Below are 20,731 nucleotides of genomic sequence, written 5' to 3'. Positions count from 1 at the left end.
TGGACCATGTAATGCATGGCATCCATGTAATGCAAATGGCATTAGTTTGTTCTTTTTTATGGCTGAGTAATATTCCATTGTGTGTATGTACCACATCTTCTTTATCCATTCTAGAGGCTCTGCTCTTAACACCGTCACCTTAGTGTTGAGTATTTCTTACAGTGAGGGGTTGACCTCTGAGTAGAACACAGTTACAGACAAACAGATGGGCATAGATGCTTTCTGAAGGCTCTGGGTGACGTTGAGGTTCACATTCTAACCATTCCTAACAACAGCTGTACATCCATGTGAAATAGCCCATTTTGAAGAGAGTGCTTATTGTTAGAGAACATCTTTGAAGGATGTGTGGCGTAGGTAGATTGGCTGGAAGTAGATCTATTTAGATTGGTTATTACTGTACCCTGAGGAGTTAAGGTGAACAGAATCTTACAGGTACTTCATGAGTGGTGCATGGTTGCCGGTTGGGGCAATGTGAATCATTGGACGATAATAAAAGAAGGCTTTAGCTCCCTTGAGTTCTTTAAATGGAGGAGAGCAGATGATGCGAAAAAGGTGCCCTTGATCTCTTTTACCATAGGGAGTAGGTTGGGAACCAAGCGTGTGGAACGGTTCTCGTATTTGTCCATTTCTGCCTGCCCTGTTCAAGCTCTTCTTCCAAGTTGCTGTCTCCTTCACAGCAAATATCTTTGTTTCCCCTCGCCCTCCAGTCTTTCCCTTCATGCATATTTATATATGGATAAGTGTGTACTTTTGATGAAATCTGAATTGTATTTTGTGTACTGTTGTATAGCTTACATTTTCCACTTAATTTTCTTTCTCTCCACCCCCCCCGCCAAACCATTCCACTTTAACCTTTAAAAACATTCCCTTTCTGACAGGGTTAAATCAATTATGAAGACAGCCATATGGTTAAATACTACATTAACCATTTTAGAACCATGATTTCTGAAGTCTGAAATAATACCCCTATCTGTCAAGCTCTATAAGCTTCTTTGATAATGCAGCCTATTTTCAGATGTGGTACATTATAACTGGCTGGGAATTATTAGAGTGTTTTTATAGTGTAGATGCTTTTGCAGTAAACCTTTAGGTGGCAGCACTTTCACCGTAAACCACATTCTGAATAGAATTTCTCAGATGCATAACATGTTTGACACAGAAGTATAATCAGAAGCCACCTGACTTACCCCTTCAGTGTGCAGTGGTGGAGCTGAGGACCTGGGAGGGGCAGGGCTGTGGCTCAGGGTTGAGCAGGAGGGAGATCTGTGAACCACTGTCTGGCACTCTTCCTCCACCCTTTCTCTTACTGATGTGAAATGTTGCCTGTCTCTGTGGCATTGTTAAAATCACACTTTAAGTATAAGACAACCAAGGAAAATAAGAGTCAAGTGGATGATTCTGGACCAAAATGTAATGGGCTGTTTGAAAGGACCAGACAGAATAGGCAATCTTTTTTTTTTTTTTTTCCTCTAAGCAGCTTTATTTAGATATGATTCACATACCATACAGTTCACTCATTTGAAGTGTACACTACAGCAGTTTTTAGTATATTCACAAGTTTTTGCAACTATCACCACAACCTAATTTTAGACCATTTTTATCACCGCAGACCCCTTAGCCATCATCACCCCACAAGCCCGCACATCCTCCAGTCCCTGGCGACCATTCATACTTGTTTCCATAAATTTGCCTGTTCTGGACATTCCATATGAATGGAGTCATATAACATGTGGTCTTTGGGGACTGGCTCCTTTTACTTAATTTTTTACTTTTTGGCTGCAACGCGTGGCACGTGGGATCTCAGTTCCCTCCTGACCAGGGATCGAACCTGCGTCCTCTGCATTGGAAGCACGGAGTCTTAGCTACTGGACTGCCGGGAAGTCCCTGGCTTCTTTTACTTACAAAATATTTTCAGGCTTTGTCCATGTTGTAGCATGAATAAGTACTTCTTTTTATTGCCCAGTAATGTTACATTGTATGAATATATCACATTTTGTTGTCAGTTGATGGACGTTTGGCTGTTATGAATAATGCTGCTACGAGCATTCATGTACAGGTTTTTGTCTGAACATACATTTACATAGAAGTGGATTTGTTGGGCCGTATGATAACTCTGTTTGTGTAAACTTCTGGGGAACCACCCAGCTGTTTTCCAAAGCGGCTGCGTGTGTGCATTGCCACCAGCAACGTGTGAGGGTTCCATTCGTTCTAATTCAGAATTCCAGATCTTCTGATGATAAGTTGGGGATGAAGGGGAGGTGAGAGAGATGATTCTCAGGCTCTCTTGTGTCCCCGAATCGTATGCCGGACTGCCTGTTCTGCCTTTCCGAAGGTAGCTGTGTCAGCTACCAAGAAACCAGCCGGCTTCCCTGCCCCACACAACTGCTTTGCGTCACCAGGCTGATAAAATGCCTGCGGTCTGTGGCCACGCAGAGCATATTGATGTTATAGCCCGGCTGTTTGTAATCCTTGCCTCCTGACTTTGGAGATACCAGCAACCTGATCGTCTTGGTCCCAGTTAGAGAAAAATTCCAAATAAAAAACCCTTTGCCATGAGCCATCCAGGTCTGGACATGTCAAAATCACTTACGTGACATACACCAAAGACGGCTGTAGAGACTGCACAGCAAAAGAGCAGCTTTTGTTTTTGTCAGAGTTTATACTCTCCAAGCTGAGCTTACAGCCCTTTCTTTGGCAGCCCAGACTGGCCGTTCTTACATCTGTACTGAAATGACTGTGTGTGTGTTCAAGGGAGGGGAAGGGGCCGGCTCTTCCTTTAGGCCTATCTGGGTCCTGGTGAGGACACACACTGTACATTCTGAAGCTTTGTTTGCAGCTGGAAAAAATTAGCCACACTCAGATCTTTCTCACTGCAGGTCCCGTCAGGAAGCCCAAGTATGTGGAAAGCCCCAGAGTGCCTGGAGATACAGTCATAATCCCGTTCCGAGACGTGCCCAAGCCAACAGAGCCCAGTGAAAATGGTAAGAATATGTTTTCAATGATTTTCCCCCCTAAAGATTTTAGACCATGACACTCCACTTCTGAATGAAAACTTGAGTGCCTCTTGCAGGAATGCTTTGCTAAACTGAATGTATCTGGGAGGTGGTTTTCCTTGGGCAGTTACAGAGATCTGTTTCGTTAATGTAAATTCTTGGGATTATGTACACAGTGTAGGAATAGTTGAGTGGGTGCATATGCATTGCTTACAGGTTGAGACTTAACTTCCTGTCAATTTTGACCTTCCTGGTTTGGGGGGACATGAAAAGCCAGCCAGTAGACTGCTTCCAAGATTTTGTTCTGTTTTGTTTTTTAGTGCTCCATCGTTTTAGAATATTCAACAGCAGGCTTTGGCTGAAAAGCTGAAACTGTAGCTAGACAAAGCTTATAATAACTAGCTTTCTTAAAAGCATTTGGTAGCTTTTGAAAGCTGCTTATTTTTTTTTTAAACATCAAAAGTTTTTCTTCAGAAAATGTTGAAGTAGAGGCAAAAAAAATATCCAAATTGATTGAAACTTTTCATGAAGACACTTTATATTTTGCTTTTTTCCCTATATCTGGAAATACGTGTAACAGACGGTACATACTCTAGCATTTCGTAGATGTATTAATAGTTCTTTATTTTTTTTAATCGATTCCAGAATGTACCTGTTTGTTTCTTTCTCTGGGGTGGGGGGTTGTGTCCACAACTCACAACTCTAAGGTCTTTAATTTATGTGTTTTGAACTTACATCCTGTTTTCCTGCAGAAACACATGGTTAAGAATCCTGGCATATGTAGAGAAGCCTGTTGTACCCCCAATATGCACACAGGTTTATGTAGTAATGCTGAAAGAGAAAACTCACCCATATTTCCACCTTGGAAGACCTGGCATCCTCCTCTCCCTAATTGTGGGTGGAGAGGGGTATAGCTTCTTTATGTTCTACCACTGTATGTGCATTTCAGGTTTCTGCTGAGGCATAGGAGGGAGTGGGTACGAAGTGTAGGGCATGGTAGGAACATGGAGTGGGGTGGCAGTGGTGGTGGTGAAAATAGAGCTAAAAATGAGCCGAGTGTGAGGGGTTGGCAGGAGATGAAAATCAAGAATAGGAGTTTGGGGTGGGCGGGGGTCGAGATGGGACCAGGAGCTGAGCATTCTGGGCAGGGAAGAGATGCTGTTGCCTGCATCCTGGCATGAGAAAGGCCACCCTTTTTCCTTCTGTCCAGGCATCCAGCCGTTTGGTTTAGGTAAGAGGTTCCCACTAGGATTTGTGCTGAGGAGGGGCAGGGCACCAGGTGTGTGGTGGTGCAGAGGGGCGGGGGTCCACAGTGCTGTCTGGTCAGGATAGCCGGAAACCCTGCAGACATGAGGACCCTCCTGGTTGTGAATTCACGTGTGCAAGGTGTCTGTGGGTCAATCTTCTCGCTCATTTCTATTCTGGGTGTCAGAAAGAAAGTGAAAACCTGTTCCTCTGAAGTGAGTATCAATAATCTGAATTTACGGAGCTGTCTGCCCATTTCAGAATAAGCCTGCCCCCCCTTTACCCTCATCCCCACCTGCCTTTGGAGTCCTGGTTGGTTACGCCCCTGCCATTTGGCTGGTGTGAACTCCATTATGTGCCGCCTTCCTCGGTGGCCAGGAGTCCTGTTGACATCCTGTCTAGAGTTTAGGGCTCCCCCTGGGGTAAGAATGAGGACAAATTTGGGATTTTTATTGGGCAAAGAAAAGAGGTTATAAAACAGTTCCCGCTGTGAACTTTTCTGCCCTTGCCCAAGGCAGAATTGGCTTTCTTAGGGGAGGAGGTATTCTTACGCTTGGCTGCCAGCTGAGCTAAATTCAAGCAGCGTGATTGATATTGTTGGTGTAGCCTGCAGTCTGCTTACAGAGGGGCTTACTCTCGAGACCCTAACTCCTGGATTCAGCATCGTCAGTCTCCATGGGGACTGAAATTATGACATACCCGGGCTGCGAATACACACCAGGAGTTTCCAGAAGTTTCACCTAGAATTAAGAAGCAGGATACATTTCCCCTTTTTGGGGCGTCGGGAAAGGGGCGTAGTTCATGCTTGCGGGCACGTGGTCTTTTGTGGCTAGCCGCGAAGCCGGTGGAAGCCCCAGGAGAGTTATCTGTTGGTTGATGAAGAGGTGGTTGCCTAACAAAATTTAACTTGATGATTAGTAAACGATGGTGTGTTTTGTAATCCCCGTGGAATCCTTTACATTTCAATGGGGTTAATTAAGTTTGCCATATTAAAGTACAAATTTTATGTCCAGGTCACTGAATCTAAAGGCGAGGCTGGAGCAAACTAAAACTAATTGAGTTTGAGTATTAGCCCAAGCATGTACAGATGCATGCACGATGGACTAAATCCTAATTTCTAGGGTTTCATAGTAGCAGCATTACTTAAGTTTTAATTTAAAATTTGGGCTTATACTTTCCATATTTCCTTTGGGCATTTTGAAAAAGTCTCTAAGACACTTTTCTGGATTCTGTCAATAATAGCATTTCAGTAATCCCCAGACCAACAAACTATGGACGACAGCCCCTCATGAAATGCTTTTGAAATTTCCCATAGACTCGTGAAATATCAAGTTATTCCTAGATGTTTGAAATACCCTTTCCAGACTAAGCTGCTTCACTTTATGGTCGTGTTGCTCCATAAATTCTTGACTCTTAGCTCTCTGAAATTTAAATCAAAGTAAAACAAAACCAATGAGCACTTTGAATTTATCCATTAACTTATAAGCAGTTGTATTTATGTGTAATCTGCTTATTTTAGCCATCTGGGTAGTGGGATATATGATATGGGCAGATGAACATTTTTATTATAAGCAAAGAACCTGTTTATTAAAGTTTACATTAACCTGGAAACATCTTTATGGAAAGAGATTCTACTTTATTCAGTATTTTAAAATATTTTGGAAAAACAGCACTGTCTACTCTGACAAAAAGAGTGACTTAGTGAGGTCCTCAAACAAAATACAATCCCCTTTTTCCTGTCAGATGATCCTAATAAGCTATGTGTCATGTAGAGTAAGTTCTTCACAAATAAGCTTCCTATTGCTAAACCAACATATTGTTTAAGGGGAAAATATCAGCCACAAAACAATACCTCTGCCTTAAGGGAAAATAGAAAACTAGATAAATTAGGGAGGATTATTAGATTATAATAGGATTCACAGCTATGTTTCTTGGAATTAGGGGCAACCATAATCCTTTTAGGTTTGCTTCAATCTATTGTTAGCCACTTGAGCAAGCTTTGATGGGGAGGGGTGAGAAAGTTTTAGTCTTATGAGTCATTGCTTGGTGAAGTCTCAAAATACGACGAAACGTTTTTTTTTCTAGCAGTGTGGTTAGCAAGTAAAACCAGCACATATGAAACAGCAGAATAATTAAATGCAGTACTATCTTACTGGGAGGAGTGAATCTTTTTTAGATATATGTTTAAGTACACATTGATGCCTTATGCTTTTGATCACTATTTTAAACATTCAAAAAGATGTAGAGAATGAAACAGGTATAAAGAATATGGTACCTGTCTACCCACTACTCAGTTTAAGAAATAAAACATGACTGTGTTTCCTCCTGATCACATTTCTCTTCCTTTCCCAAGGGGTAACCTTGCTCCTGCTCATTTAATTTTCAGCTTCTTAGCATGGTGATGCAGCACTTGACCGATGGTTGGATAAGGTTTTAGTTAGATGGAGGTACAGAAGGGGGACATCCCTGGTATGTGTGTAGTGGAGGAGAGACTAGAGGTAGAGTAGCCATTCGTTCTGCATTCCCTTGAATAAATATTAAATTCTTATGCTGTGGAAAGTACTGTGTTGGATGCTATTTGAGATGGGTTATCAAGCGTAAGTCCTTTTTTCTTGGAGGCTTAGAGTCTGGTCAGGGATTAAAGACCTATATATACAGAGTAACTATAGTACAGGGGTGGGGGAGTAGCGTTGACTAATCCAAGCTGTGTGACCAGTCGGGTGCAGATGGAGGTGCTGTGCCGGGAAAGACTTGCTTGGAGTACTATGCCTTGATTCACTTGTCGGCAAAGTATAGGATGGAGTGGGGCAGGAAAGGGACTAGAGTCAGGGAGAATGGTTAGAAAATGATTTCAGTAGTTAAGTGAGAGAATAAGATCTCAAATTAGAACAGGGGCCTTCCTGGTGGCGCAGTGGTTGAGAGTCCGCCTGCCGATGCAGGGGACACGGGTTCGTGCCCCGGTCCGGGAAGATCCCACGTGCCGCGGAGCGGCTGGGCCCGTGCGCCATGCCGCCTAGCCTGTGCGTCTGGAGCCTGTGCTCTGCAACGGGAGAGGCCACAGCAGTGAGAGGCCCGGGTACCGCAAAAAAAAAAAAAAAAAAAAAAAAAAAATTAGAACAGGATCAGGAAAAAAGTGATACAGGAAGATTCCTGAGGAATTGCAAGGATCTGGAAGCCGTAAGAGACAAAGATGATGACATCAGGGTTTTGAGACTACATTAACCAGACACTAGGAGAGAGGGACCTGTCCATTTTGGTTTGAGTTCAGTTTCGGGCATGTTGAGTTTGAGGTCTGGGCACATCTAGGCAAAAGTGTCCAATGAACAGTTGGAAAAATCAAACTGGGGCTTAAGAAAGAGCTCAGGCGGTAAATTGAGCAGCCTTTTACTTAGAGGGAACGTGATGAGGTTAGGTGCATTACACTAGGGAAAAGGTCATTGAGAGAAGAGACCTGAAAACCTCTGGTATTTTATTTTTGAGCTGTGAATAAGGTGGAAGAAGCACCAGCAAAAGGGTAGAAGAACCCACAAGACCACACAGTGTCCATGGGTTTCCCCTCTGAGTGTCTGATGTGACAGTTGCCACTTTCTTCCTTGCAGAGCAGAGTATCTGCCAAGGTCAAAAATTTACAGGAAAATCAAAAGAGGAGATGGGGCATGAAAAGAGAGTTACTGTGCCTAATAGGGCTGTTTTAGGAGGCTTGTGAAGGTGAATGAGTTTAAGTTGTAGGTATGTGATAAGGAAATGGAATTGGTGAGGTTATCTTTTCCGCCTAAGAAGCTGAGCAAGTAAGGGAAGATGAGAGATCAGTTAGTAGGGTGGAGGGAGTCTGCGACTATGGTTTTATTTATTATTTTTATGAGAAGGGAGAATTTAGTACAATTGAAGACTTAAAGGTTCTACAGGAGTGGGACATGGACTTCTGGCATCCCTGAGACCCTTGCAGAGGGTCTGTGAAGTCACAGCTCTTTGCATAATAACACTAAGATATTTCCATTTCTTTTGCATTGACAGTTGCAGTGATGGTGCGAGGGCAATTGTTGGTAAGACTTCTGATGCCTTAATACATGTTAAAGTAGGGGCTCCTGCTATTCTAGGGCTACATGTGGTATTATTTTTTACCAACACCCACTTGCAGCAGAAATAATAATTCACTGAAAAATGTCCTTGAATGAAGCCCTAAAAATAATGAATTTTAAGTCTTGACCCTTGAATACCCATCTTTTTAATATTCTGTGTGATGAAATGGGAAGTCCGCAGAAAGCAACGTCCACTGTGTGCTGAAGTATGATGGTTGTCTCAAGGAAAAGCCCCTGTGTAATTGTTTGAATTGCAAGCTGAACTAGCCTTTCTTTAAAAAAAAAAAAAAAAAAAAGAACATCATTTTTACTTGAAAGTACAACTGACAAATCAGGGTTATTCAGAATTGGGTATTTGACATGTTTCCTCGAAAAGGAACAAAATGAACACCTCACTTCAATTAAAAAAACAAACAAAAAATCCTGACAGGGATTAGTTGCCAATGATACAATTTGACCTTTCGAATGAAAATTAGGTTTTGGGGAATTTGCATCTGTCGCAAAAAGCTTGATGGCTTCCCAAGACTTTGCTATTGAGATCTGTGGTGATGTTAATGAATGTGATATTTTGGTGTTGTATAATAAAATGTGTCAACACTTGCAAGATCTGCAAAACCAGTATTTTCCAAATGACCCAGTGCATGATGTTAGAAAATCTTGCATGGGTAAAATCCATTTGAAGCATAAAACAGACCATTGGATTTTACTGTAACAGAGTACAGAAAGTTCACTGATTCAGATTCAGATCAACATTGGAACTCACCTTTAAGAAATTGCTACTTGTCAGATTGGGGAGGTGTCAAAGAAGAATATATGTAATTAACTGGAAAGGTTCCTCCCTTTCCCAACTGTTCAATACATTGTTCTCTAAAGCCACAATTCTTCACATGCTTCAACCCATAGAACCTATCACAACAGATTGAATGCAGAAGTAGACATTAGAATCCAACTGTCTTCTATTAAATCAGACCTTAAAAAGAATTTGCAAAAATGTAAAACAATGCCATTCTTAACTTTTTAAATTAAAATACGGTTATTATTAAAAATATTATTTGTTAGTGTAATTTTTATTAACCCAAAATGGATTAACAGAGATTTTAACATTCTTAGTTTTAATTTCAAACATGCTAAATATCAATAGACATAACCCACATAAGCCCAAGCTCTTTGGAGTTCTTACTTTTTAGCGGTGAGCTCTGATACTAAAAGATTTGAGAACCACTGGCTTAGAGGAAGGAAAAGAGAGGGAGAAAATAAAAATAGGTGAGAAAATTGATTCACAGACTAATAGTTATCTAGACTGGAGAGGATGAGGACTTAAAGCGGCAGTGTGACTGAAGAGAAAAAGGCGAATTCAGGAAACATTTTGAAACAGGAAATGGTAAGATTTGGTAACAGTTTCAGTATGGGATGCATGAGATGAAAAGCCTAAAGATAACTTATATGATAACTATGTTTTGGTATTCCAGACTAGAAACCAGTTATTGACAGAACCAGATCAGGTTCATGGATAGATGCTCCTCTGTAAATAGTATTTTTGGAAATTGAAGGAGGAGGGAATGGCGATGCCTTAGGAGAAGGAGTAAGCAGAAAGAAACAGGAAACTGTTTGTGGAGTAGAAGGCAAGGAAGGCAAGAGGTTTAGCAAGAAGCAGGTCCTAGACAGGTAGAGGCAGAGGAAGGGATTTAACATCAATCAAGGCTGTGTCTCACTTAACAGACTTGATTCAGAAGTACTGTCTTGGAAGCTGATGTTAAGTCAGTGGTTCACGGGTACATGCTAGTGAATAGCCAAGCGTCATCAACAGTGCCCAGCGCTCTGTTGAGTCTGAGGAGACTGAGAGTGGAGAAGAGGCTTCTCTTGACGGCATTATCACTGGTAATCCCCAGGCACTTCCAAGGTTCTGATAGCGTCTGGCTTTAAAGAAGGCAGAATGATTATATGGGAAATGAAAGCAGTTAAGTGTGGGCCAAGTTGGAACAGTTTGATAGCAGGAGGGGATTTGTTGTCTTGAAGGAATAGTGAGTTCAGAAAAAGTTAAATGAAGGCAGAAAAATTCTAAACAGAAAACTATTTTTTTTTTCCGGAAAGAGAAATATATGCACATTAAATATAGAAAGGAAGCCATGAAAACAGAAAATGAAGTAATAGTGAGCAAGTGGGCTCTTGGTGTTAAAATTGGTAGAAATAATGACCAACTTTGGTACAGTGTTTTATCTCAAAGATATTCGGCTCATAAGATGTTTCTCACATTTATTTTGAGCTTCACAATCTTTAAGAAGTAGGTGATGGCCACTTCCCTGATGAGGAAATTGAGGTTTAGAGAGGCTCACGCTGTAAGGGATCCAGAGTAGCTTTAGTGTGGGGAAGTCTTTTCCTCTGAGCCTGTAGGGGGGGAGGGTGAGGGGATGGTTATCAAGGGGACAAACAGGTTTGAAGTTAGGATGGAGCCAGTCACCTTGCGGACCGTACCTGGATGTTGGCACCCCAGATGTGATCTAACAGGTGTGAATAGGTAAAAAGAGCCAGGCAGGGAGTGATCAAAGAAATTCCCTTTGCCTTTCTCCATGTGATTATTCCACAGTGGCGTAACAGCGAGGATTTCATGAGAACATTATTGGGAGGAATATCGCTCTCCACTTACCTAACGGATTCCTAGGGAGTGTGAGGCCAGATACTCTCTCACCTCCAGCTACAGTCACCATAAGTTCTTTGGATATTTAAATCTATGAGATGTGAAAGCATTGCTAAGAGATGAGGTCTTTCTCTCCAGCCCTTATCCCACTGCTGTGGGGTAAGGTACACCCATTATTGATGAGTGATTTAATATTAACTACACAAATGAAAATAGACTATCTAGAGTATCCCATTGAATTTTGGTTTGGGAGTCGTTCTGGAATCATTAGCTCAAAGAAAATCCTATCTGACTGTTCAAATCTCAGTATTTGGTAATTGACTATGGAAGGACAAATACATTTCCATTTCACAGTCGAGTGTATCAATGTGTGTTCCCAGGCAACTCATCTCCCCCAAAATGGCACTGTCACACTTCACCCAGGGGTCCTTCTGCCAGAAAGAAAAGTTCAGCGAGAGACACTCTGTGCATTAGGGAAGGAAAGATGCGGACAGTTTGACGTGGATTAAGGAATTCAGACCAAAGGCGACTTCTGAGGGGAAGGTCACTAGGATGACATTTTATAGAAAGAGTAATATGAAAAGACAGTTGGGAAGCTTCTGGAAGAAAGAAAATTGTAGTGGCTTAATGGATGCCAAAACTGCAATAAAGAACATCTGTTCATTCCTCCCAAACCTGGGTAGATTTTTGGAACGTTGGTAGCGACAAAGACCAGATTGAACAGTTAAGAGAACAAGTTAATGATGAATTTGGGCATCTCTTGTCTCTTCAGGAGACTGGAATGGCCACTGCTCCCCAACTTGTCTGAAGGGGGGAAGTTTAGATGACTAGTTGTCTTTGAATTTATACACACACACACACACATATGTGTGTGTGTGTGTGTGTATATATATACAATGATATGCGTATATAAAATTATTATTTTCTTAATGAAAACCTTGACAATCTGGGGTGAATCTGCTGCCTCTGGCCCCCCTCCCACCCAGGACCTACACAGGATGCGGGTCTCAGAGTGAGCCATTGGCTGTGGCCCTGTTTGTAGTCAGGGTAAATTTCGTGACGGCAGCTGCCAACTGGGAGTAGTTTTTGGCTCTCTCCCCAGAGTGTTTCAGGTTGAACCAGAAGCTAGACATTCTGGGGCAGGTCACAATTGGGAAGCAGTGTAGAGATTGTTTTGAAAAGAAAGTGGGGTGTGGAGTAGAGAAAGTGCTGAGTACTGGCCCCTCACCCACTTCTTCCCCTTTCCAGCTGCATCCTGTTCTCTCCCTCCCGTCCAGCTGCCACACCTAAGATAAAGTAGCTGCCCTGCCTGAGCCTTGGGGCAAGGGAGGGCGGCACTGATCCTGTTCTGAAGTGGTCCAGCCCTTGGGTGTGCCTGGGTCATGCTGATTTGGTTTGGTTCCTGGTTTCCTTTCCCCAGTGCCCATGTACCTTAAGAGTCAAAATGTGGTTGGAGATCTCTGGTGGGAAGAGACCTTCTGTAGAGTGGCTTTGAGGGTGTGGTTGACCTGCCCTGGGGTGGCTCCCTTACCCCTGTCATTGGTTTGGGGCCACTGCTCCTTCGTGTTATGGGTTTATCTCAAATGATCCAGAAACATCAGGGCTCTTTTAACCCACAACGATCAAGCCTTGGTTATTTTATCTCTGCAGTATTCCAGAGCAACTAAAAACTGCCCAAGCTGGGAAACAGCTCTTCTTCTCACCCTAAACATTGGGAGCTTTTGAGAGCAAGCCAAGGGGTGGGGTACTTTTCCTTCCTTGAGGATACAGTCAGCCTAGTTCCTCTTACAGCTGCCATCCTGGGAGCATGACTTAGCAAAGCTCATAATGTGGGTGAGTATAATACAGATGGTCTTCTCAGCTCTGCTTATGTTGATTTTTGTAGTTCCTTACAAAAGGCAAAGTTAGCATTGAACTTTGGTGTTGATGTTGTAGCTCAAAAGTAATATCTCGAATTTGTTCTTTCCTCATTTTATTTTTCTGTGACCTGTTACCTATTACCTGTAGATTTCCACATCCAGGGAAAATTGTTCATGAAGGTATGGATCTAGGTACCTAGACAATTAACAAAAAACAACAAAACATTAAGATGAACGACTATTACGGGTTGTATGTTGTTCTTAAGCTCTAACTTCTGTAGGCACAGTTAACTTTATACGTTATTTCATTCCCTGATGGATGCTGACTTAAAACTGTAAGAGCTGTTAGAATGATGTGAATATCATTTTGTCCACCAAAATTAAGTTCCCTTAGGCTTTGGATGCAAGATTAATCTACAGCTCAACATTTAAGTCAAGTCCAACAATAAAATTATCTCGAGTGCACCAAGCAAGATGACCAGGCTTAGGGCATCCAAACATGCCCTGTGACCTTCAGGTGGAACGTGCTTCCAGCCTTACTGTGGAGTGTGCTGAGAAGACGACCCCTTTTTGTGCACCTCCCCATGGACAGCAGGGTGTACTGCCGGGTCCTGTCTCTTGGGACACAGTTCACTGGGACTTAAGATCTTTGTTTCAACGTGGATCCCTGATGATTGACCCTTGGGTTGGAATCCTGGTTTTGACTTCCACTCCTAGGGGGTGTGCACAGGAAGTTTCCACTGAAGTGGTCATGCCTCTTGTTAAATGAGAGCTTGCATTTCAGTGCCCCTCTGCCCCCGCATCTAATAGCTCTGGCAGCATGCCACTTGGATTTTACTTTATTTCAGCCTCCTGTTGGCATTGGACACACTGTGCTTTTCAAGAGTAAGAGGAGTAGGCCTTTTTCTGCCTTTGGTGTCTGAAGTACCCATTTTTTATGCCATGGAAGTAGGAATTGCCATCAGAAAATGACACCGTGTCTCCTGATTCGGGTCAACAATTTCACCCTTTGCACTTGGAGTTTCTCTTTTACTGTTTGCTTAACCTGTCACAGTCTCTTAATTAGAATGTATTGCTGGCGGACAGGCAGCATTGTCAAACTTTGTGCGTTTTATAAAAATACGCAGAAGCACCAGACAGGCAGCTGTAATGCCAACTCCTCCAGATGCGATACTGAAATTCCAGAGAGGGGTGTCTTTCATTGTTTTCTTTCTTTCTTCCAGAAGCAAAGGCCGATAACGAACCGAGCTGTTCGCCAGCAGCTCAAGAACTGTTGACAAGGCTGGGATTTTTACTGGGAGAAGGGATTCCAAGCTCCACACACATCACCATTGAAGAAAAAAACGAAACCATGGTAATGCCCGAGGAGGACACTGCATGTCATACTTGCTCAGGGGATGAATGAAGGCATGACCGTCTTCCCCCCTCCCTGAGTGGGGAGGTCATTGTTCGGGCCAAATGAGTCTGGGCTGCTGCGTGTTGAAATGCATTTCAACAGTGTGTTTGTGAATCTTTGTAGTTGAGGTTGGGGCGGTGAGGAGAAGCAGAAGGGTGTAGAATTTACGAAAATGTCCACATTAACCTGATCAGCACCCGGAGAAGAGTAGCGGAGTGAATTAAAGCGGCTGAGAGAATTCCTTAGTAACGACACTACTTTTATCTTTATGGCACCGTTCTTCTCATCTGGCTGCTTTGGTATACGCTTTCCTGTGCATTTTTATCCGTTGAAATTTTGGAGGGTCAGTGGGGTGAGGAAAAGATTTATAGGAGATTATATATAGAGACAAAGTAAAATGAGATCAAATGGTCCATCTACGGAGGAGCACTCCCCTTCCTAGGGAACAGCAGCCTGCCACATCTGAGATGAGAAGTGTACGTCTGAATAGCAACGAGGGGCCGGAGCCTCTGCCCCCTGCGAGGGTCTCAGGGAGGGTGTCATGCATCGATTAAGATCGCAGTGGCCACCCGTCTCCTTCCCCTGATCGCAGAGCCCATAAATCTTAAGGAATTGAACCAGGTTGCAGTGCTTGTGAAACATTACAAAAACAGAATTCCCAGATTTAACGCACAGAGGTCAAAGAACCCATTTGTCTTCTGCAGACGTTAAATGAAAGGAAGTCTGCCTGTTTGCTATTTCTGCTCTACTAAATGCACATTCCCACTAAATTATTTCCAAGACTGCCCTTTTAAGAAAAAAGAAGATGGCAAAGTCGGGGGAACGGAACTAGGAGATTTCTCTTTTAAATGTTGGAAGACCGTATATATTAAGATCCCTAGATTTGAAGAACAAAACAAAACTGTATTCCATTTTCCGGTTTGTAGTTTCATTGTTTCAGCATCAAAAACAAAGGGATGTGTAGCTGCGCTAACTCCTCCTTCCTTTCATCTTACAGTGCACAGCTCTGAGCCAAGGCATCAGTCCTTGCTCCACACTTACAAGCAGTACCGCGTCTCCTAGCACCGATAGCCCCTGCTCAACCTTGAATAGCTGTGTCAGCAAGACGGCAGCCAACAAAAGTCCCTGTGAGACCATTAGCAGCCCTAGTTCCACCCTGGAAAGCAAGGACAGTGGAATCATAGGTAAGAAGCTCACTCCTCGGTCATGTGCTGGCTCCGTGCGTTTCAGCCAGAGCGTTCACCAGGCACGTCTTAAGAGGGTTTTAGCATGCGCGGTTTCTGAAGGTCGGGCCTGCCCTGTCCTTTGCAGATAGCACCGGCTCCATGGACAGCTGAGAGGATGAAGCATTGGCTTTTACGTTCCTTGGTGTTTACTTTTATAACCCTGGGCTCATTTGGTAAAAAATTTTCCACATCAGGTCTGGCCTGTGAAGTTACAAAAACCTTCCCTCCTCACTGAGCAATTCTACTTGATGGGGATCGGGTCTGGATAGGACACACCGTAGGGCAAGGAAATCCCTGCATATTGAGAAGTCTTCCCAGCTCAGTCTCAAGGTCACTGATCTCCCACGTATTTCTGGGTGTTTGTTCTTTAGTTTCTTATAACGGCATCTGACCACTGTTCGGAGGCCAGGAGTTTCTAAGGAAACCTAACTGCCCACACACACCCATGCCCATACCCACAAAGTAGGTGTGCTTGTGCTGAGCTGTGAGTCTGGAGACAGAGTGTAGTCCTGACCCTTAGGCTGCTTGACTAGGTGACTTGAGCAACATTTCATTGAATTCTTTGCACACTTCTTTCCTTCTCAAAGGAAATCAAAAGTAAGGCTTCTGATTAGGTCAGTAGTTTCTAGTCCCACGTTCACAATAGCATCAACCAGGGAATTTAAGAGCCCTTGTTTTTACATACCATCCCAGACAGAGTGCGTTCGCATTTCTGCAGGAGGGCCTGGGCGCCTGTGTGTCCCAGTCTGCAGCCTGGTGTCTTTCGGGGGAGCTGTTCAGGTCTCTTGTGTGCTGAGGCCATGCTGCTGTCTGACACCAGTGCTCTCCTGCACAGCTCAGCCCCTCCCTGTTGCCCAAGTGATGCACATATCTTTGAGGGATATTTTATGTTTTAGGTATGGAACCAAATGCAGTGACATTTGAGCTTTGTTTTCTCCAGTCGCCTGCAATTTCTTTCAAGTGTAATTTGAAAAACCCAGCTCTGCAGATTCATCCAGTTTTATTTTGGCGATTGCCCCAGAAGATCTGTGAGATGCCTAGGCCTGGGTAGTGGGCTCTGTGAGGGGCCGGTCAGCACGAGGAAGGCAGTCTCTTCCCTCAGTTTTCACTTGGATCGGAATCTTCTATGGGTTTTTGTTTCCTTTTTGTTTGAATTGTCTCATTGAGATATAATTTGCATACCATAATATTCACCCATTTAAACCATTGAGTGGACTGTGTTTATTCAGTACTGTGCAACCATCACTGCAATCTGATTTCAGAATATTTTTACCACTTCGGAAAGAAACCCTGTACCCTTAGAAGTCACACCTCGTTTCCCCGCATACCCAGCCCTACTCAACTGGCAATCGACTTTCTGTCTCTACAGACCGGCTAGCTCATTCTGGACATTTCATGTGAATGGTGGGTTGTGGTTTTTGTAGCAGGTTTGAATTCTTCTCACTCAGCTTCAAGCCCTTCCAGTGAGCTTATTCTGCTAATTCCCCTTTCTCATCTCACTCTGCTTCCCCACCTGCTGTTTTGTCTAACAAATTTTTCCCAGTGTTACCTCTGTTTTCATGCCCCGTCTCTCTGAGCTGCCCACCCCCGAAGGATCTCTGGTATTAATTCTGTGATAGCCAGATGACTTTCTTTTTTTTTTTTTTTTTTTTTACAATTTATTTATTTATTTATTTTTGGCTGCTTGGGGCCTCCGTTGCTGCGCGCGGACTTGCGCTGTCGTAAAAGCCGGGGCTACTTTTTGTTGCGGTGCACGGACTTTGAGCTGTGGTGGCTTTAGCTGTTCCAGATGACTTTCTTTACAGCATTCTTAGCCTTCTGCAATGTCCTCTCCTCCTCAGAGTTTGTCTTCCTTCAAGAAATTGGCTAGCGCTACAGACTTTTTTTTTTTTTTGACAGCCTTTTACTTCTTATTCTGTGTTCTGGCCTTGACGTCTCATGCCTCTGATTATGGCCAAGCCAATTTCTTGTTTTGACAGAAACCTTTTCAGTGACAGAAGACTACCCTCATTCATTCATTCATTCATTCTCACTCTGTCTCTTTCTCTCATTGAGAGATTGCTGCTATGTTAAAGGTGTTCTAAAGAGGGAAAAGAAAAGGTGCTGGTTGGTCTTCTGCATTGTCAATGAACGACTGAACTGCAGGAGTATTGAGGCTCTTAATTAGTACTTGATTTAATACAGTCCCTGCTGAGCCCAGACCAGTGAGTCCCCCTATTACACGCTCTCCGTAGCATCTCAATATTTTCAATTTGCTTATTTTTTTCTTTTTAATTTTTTTTTTCGTTTATTTTATTTTATTTTTGGCTGTGTTGGGTCTTCGTTTCTGTGCGAGGGCTTTCTCTAGTTTCAGCTAGTGGGGGCCACTCTTCATCGCGGTGTGCGGGCCTCTCACTGTCGCGGCCTCTCTTGTTGCGGAGCACAGGCTCCAGACGCGCAGGCTCAGCAGTTGTGGCTCACGGGCCTAGTTGCTTTGCGCCATGTGGGATCTTCCCAGACCAGGGCGCGAACCCGTGTCCCCTGCATTGACAGGCAGATTCTCAACCATTCCGCCACCAGGGAAGCCCCTCGGTTTACTTATTTTTGTTTTGTTATTTACTTTTGTCTCCACATAGTTAGGGGGTCTCATTTATCTTATTCTGGCTATCTGCTGGGCTCCTAGCATGGTGTTGGGCATGAGAAATTAAGGAAAGAGAATTGTGGCTACTTACCAAGTTGCATTGCAGGAGGCAGTGGTTTAGTTGGTTTCTAAGGAAGCTATGTGGGGTTCCCATTCCAAGTTGGCATTGTCCAGTCTTTTCATGTCATCTGTATTTTAAGTTGTGTCTTGTCGTTAAAGTTAAATGACCCATTTCATGTCATTGAGGCTGTCCTTCCTTCCTTGACTCAGTCAACATGTTCCCTTAACTCGGCTGAACAGGAAGAATGGCAACGATTGAGATGAAAGTGGGAGGAACCGGGAAGAGGTTCCTGAGTCCCTCTTTCAGCAAAGACCCCCTGCTTCATGCGACTGTGCTTCGTGCCCGGTCACCTGATCTCCTGCAGGGAGCGAGGACCATAGGTGGCCGAGAGGGAAACCCTGTGCTGGTGACAGTGTTTCTCTGTTCTCTCTCCTTCAGTGACCTGCAGAATTAGAACCTGTTGCCAAGGGACACATTGGAGGTGTGGTAGGGAGGAGAAGGAAAAACAAGCATTTCCTCTCCAGGCAGACTTACCCACAGCTCTCTGTGAAGAGGTGGGCGTGGCAGGGCCAGAGGAGGGACGAGCTTCCTCCTGAATTCAGTACAGGGTACGCAGGTTCCGTTGCCTCTTCAAGGAGCAGGGATCTGTGACTCAGTTGTGGTTCTGTGATTGCTGGGGGGTGGGCAGTGACAAACATGTCTGTTTTTATAAGGTGTAGCCTTTGGGCATCTTAACTGTTCCACAGAGTAAAATATTCAAGAACACAGTGATCCCATTGGGCACCGATGAAGGCAAGATATCTTGGCTTCCTGCTTTGGGAGGCCCTGCAGCTGCTTGTAAAACAGGCTGGTTAAGATTCATGTTCCGGATTACACAGGGCCTGGAGAAGGGAGGAAGAGGCTTTCCATTTAATTTTCCATTTGAAGTTGTTTGAGATTTATCAACCCATGGAGCTCAGGTTGGAGTGGCAGAGGTTTGGGGGTGGGCTGACGTAAAGAGCACACAGCTGCCGTGACATAGCAAGCTTTGGGGAAGCTGTAGGCTCCCATCCAGGGCTCAGACCAGAGCTCCACGTACAGTATTAGCACAGTTTATTTAGGGGAAATTCCTAACAATGCTAACCCATCCTTAAAAATTCCTGGGCCTCCCCCTTACTATTCAAGGTGACTTCCTTCATGATGATTCTATTCAGTCTAAATATTTTTGCCCAACAGATGCCGTGAAGGGACGTTTGTGTTCCCACGTGCCCAGACAGCCTTCTCAGGCTGCCACAGGGTGCCCTGCCTGGGTTCTGTTTCTACTGGTTTTGATTCATTTGCAGGTGAAGAGAATTTCCTTTTGGAATTGCTTAGTAGGAGAAAGGGCAGGCTAATGACCTTGAGAGGAATTTATTTGGGCCCCTTCCAGTCCCTCTCTGTGGAGGCCAAGGCCTAGCAGGGCCCCTCTCCACCCCCTGCCCCATGTTCACGGTGTAATGCAGAGGGGAGTCCCGCTGCATCCTATTTCAGGAGCTCCAAGTTCTTCCAACATAATTTTTTTTTTTTTGCGGTACGTGAGCCTCTCATTGTTGTGGCCTCTCCCGTTGCGGAGCACAGGCTCCGACGCGCAGGCTCAGCAGCCATGGCTCACGGGCCCAGCTGCTCCACGGCATGTGGGATCTTCCCGGACCGGGGCACGAACCCGTGTCCCCTGCATCGGCAGGCGGACTCTCAACCACTGCGCCACCCGGGAAGCCCTTTTTTTTTTTTTTTTAAAGTAAAATTCCTTACTCTTTACATAATAAAATCATTGGCATTACCTAGAAGTTAGTGTCTGATTTTCAAAGCTGCAATGTGAAAACCTTCTAAATGTGACAGCAGCTGTACTCAGTCACCATGAAGCAGCTTTTTAATTATTTGCTTTGAAAAGGAAGACTTTATAAAGAAGTAGCATTTAAAGGGATTTCCTCCATGGTGGAAAGAACATTTTTTCTTAGTGACACTCCCTTGAATATAACTTGCTTCCAATTGTTACAAATGGAAATTGTAGACTATTAATCCCAGCTTAGAAAAAAATTAAGTAGGGCAGACCTGCAAGCTTGATTTCAGACCACCATAACAGAGCAAATATCGCAGTAAAGCGAGTCACACAAATTTTTTTGTTTTTTAATGTGTATAAAAGTTGTACTGTAGTCTGTTAAGTGTGCAACAGCATTATGTCTAAAGAAAAAAGCAGTGTACTTACCTTAATTAAAAAATACTTTATTGCTAAAAAATGCTGACCATCATCGGTGCCTTCAGCGAGTTGTAATCTTTTTGTTGGTAGAGGATTTGAAATATTTCGAGAATGACCAAAATGTGACACATAGACATGAAGTGAGCAAATGCTGTTGGAAAAATGGCGCCCTTAGACTTGTTCAATGCCGAGTTGCCACAAACCTTCAATTTGAAAAAAACCCAATTTCTGTGAAGTGCAATAAAACATAGTATGCCTATATGTGTATTCATTGGAATCTGTGTGAAAACCAGTCTGATTAAAAAAAAGAAAACATCACTGAGAACAGCGGGCTTTAAAGCACTTCTTGATTTAAAGATACTGTTTAGTTTTTGTTTATGTCCATATCATGTTCAGTATTTT

General features: G+C 43.6%; 1 protein-coding gene and 1 long non-coding RNA gene across 8 annotated transcripts in view; one reads left to right on the top strand and one right to left on the bottom strand.

Moving 5' to 3' along the window:
• Nucleotides 1-20,731, top strand: part of TANC1 (tetratricopeptide repeat, ankyrin repeat and coiled-coil containing 1) — a 233,619-nt gene that overhangs the window by 137,871 nt on the left and 75,017 nt on the right. For 4 of the 7 annotated variants that reach the window (XR_003437989.1, XM_027130626.1, XM_027130601.1 and 1 more), the window contains 3 exons: nt 2,877-2,981; nt 14,035-14,165; nt 15,205-15,391. Coding sequence is in view for 6 of the 7 variants with exons in the window: in XM_027130626.1 (XP_026986427.1) it covers nt 2,877-2,981; nt 14,035-14,165; nt 15,205-15,391 (423 nt within the window). In the remaining variant the exon portion in view is untranslated. Of the gene's footprint in view, nt 1-2,790; nt 2,797-2,876; nt 2,982-12,296; nt 12,786-14,034; nt 14,166-15,204; nt 15,392-20,731 lie in introns of those variants that run through there. The other 3 variants (XM_027130646.1, XM_027130617.1, XM_027130636.1) reach the window with 3 other exon arrangements.
• LOC113632947 (uncharacterized) lies at nt 12,940-19,117 on the bottom strand. The gene is made up of 2 exons (XR_003438012.1): nt 18,145-19,117; nt 12,940-13,007 (listed from the first exon to the last, which is right to left on the bottom strand). It is a non-coding gene; the product is annotated as an uncharacterized LOC113632947 (long non-coding RNA).

The sequence above is a fragment of the Aethalodelphis obliquidens genome, unplaced genomic scaffold (assembly GCF_003676395.1).
Source record: "Aethalodelphis obliquidens isolate GAN/ISIS:26980383/991018 unplaced genomic scaffold, ASM367639v1 scaffold2, whole genome shotgun sequence".
In the NCBI taxonomy this organism is placed as follows: domain Eukaryota; kingdom Metazoa; phylum Chordata; class Mammalia; order Artiodactyla; family Delphinidae; genus Aethalodelphis; species Aethalodelphis obliquidens.
Note: the sequence above shows the minus strand (reverse complement) of the source record. Positions and strands in the feature narration are given on the sequence as shown.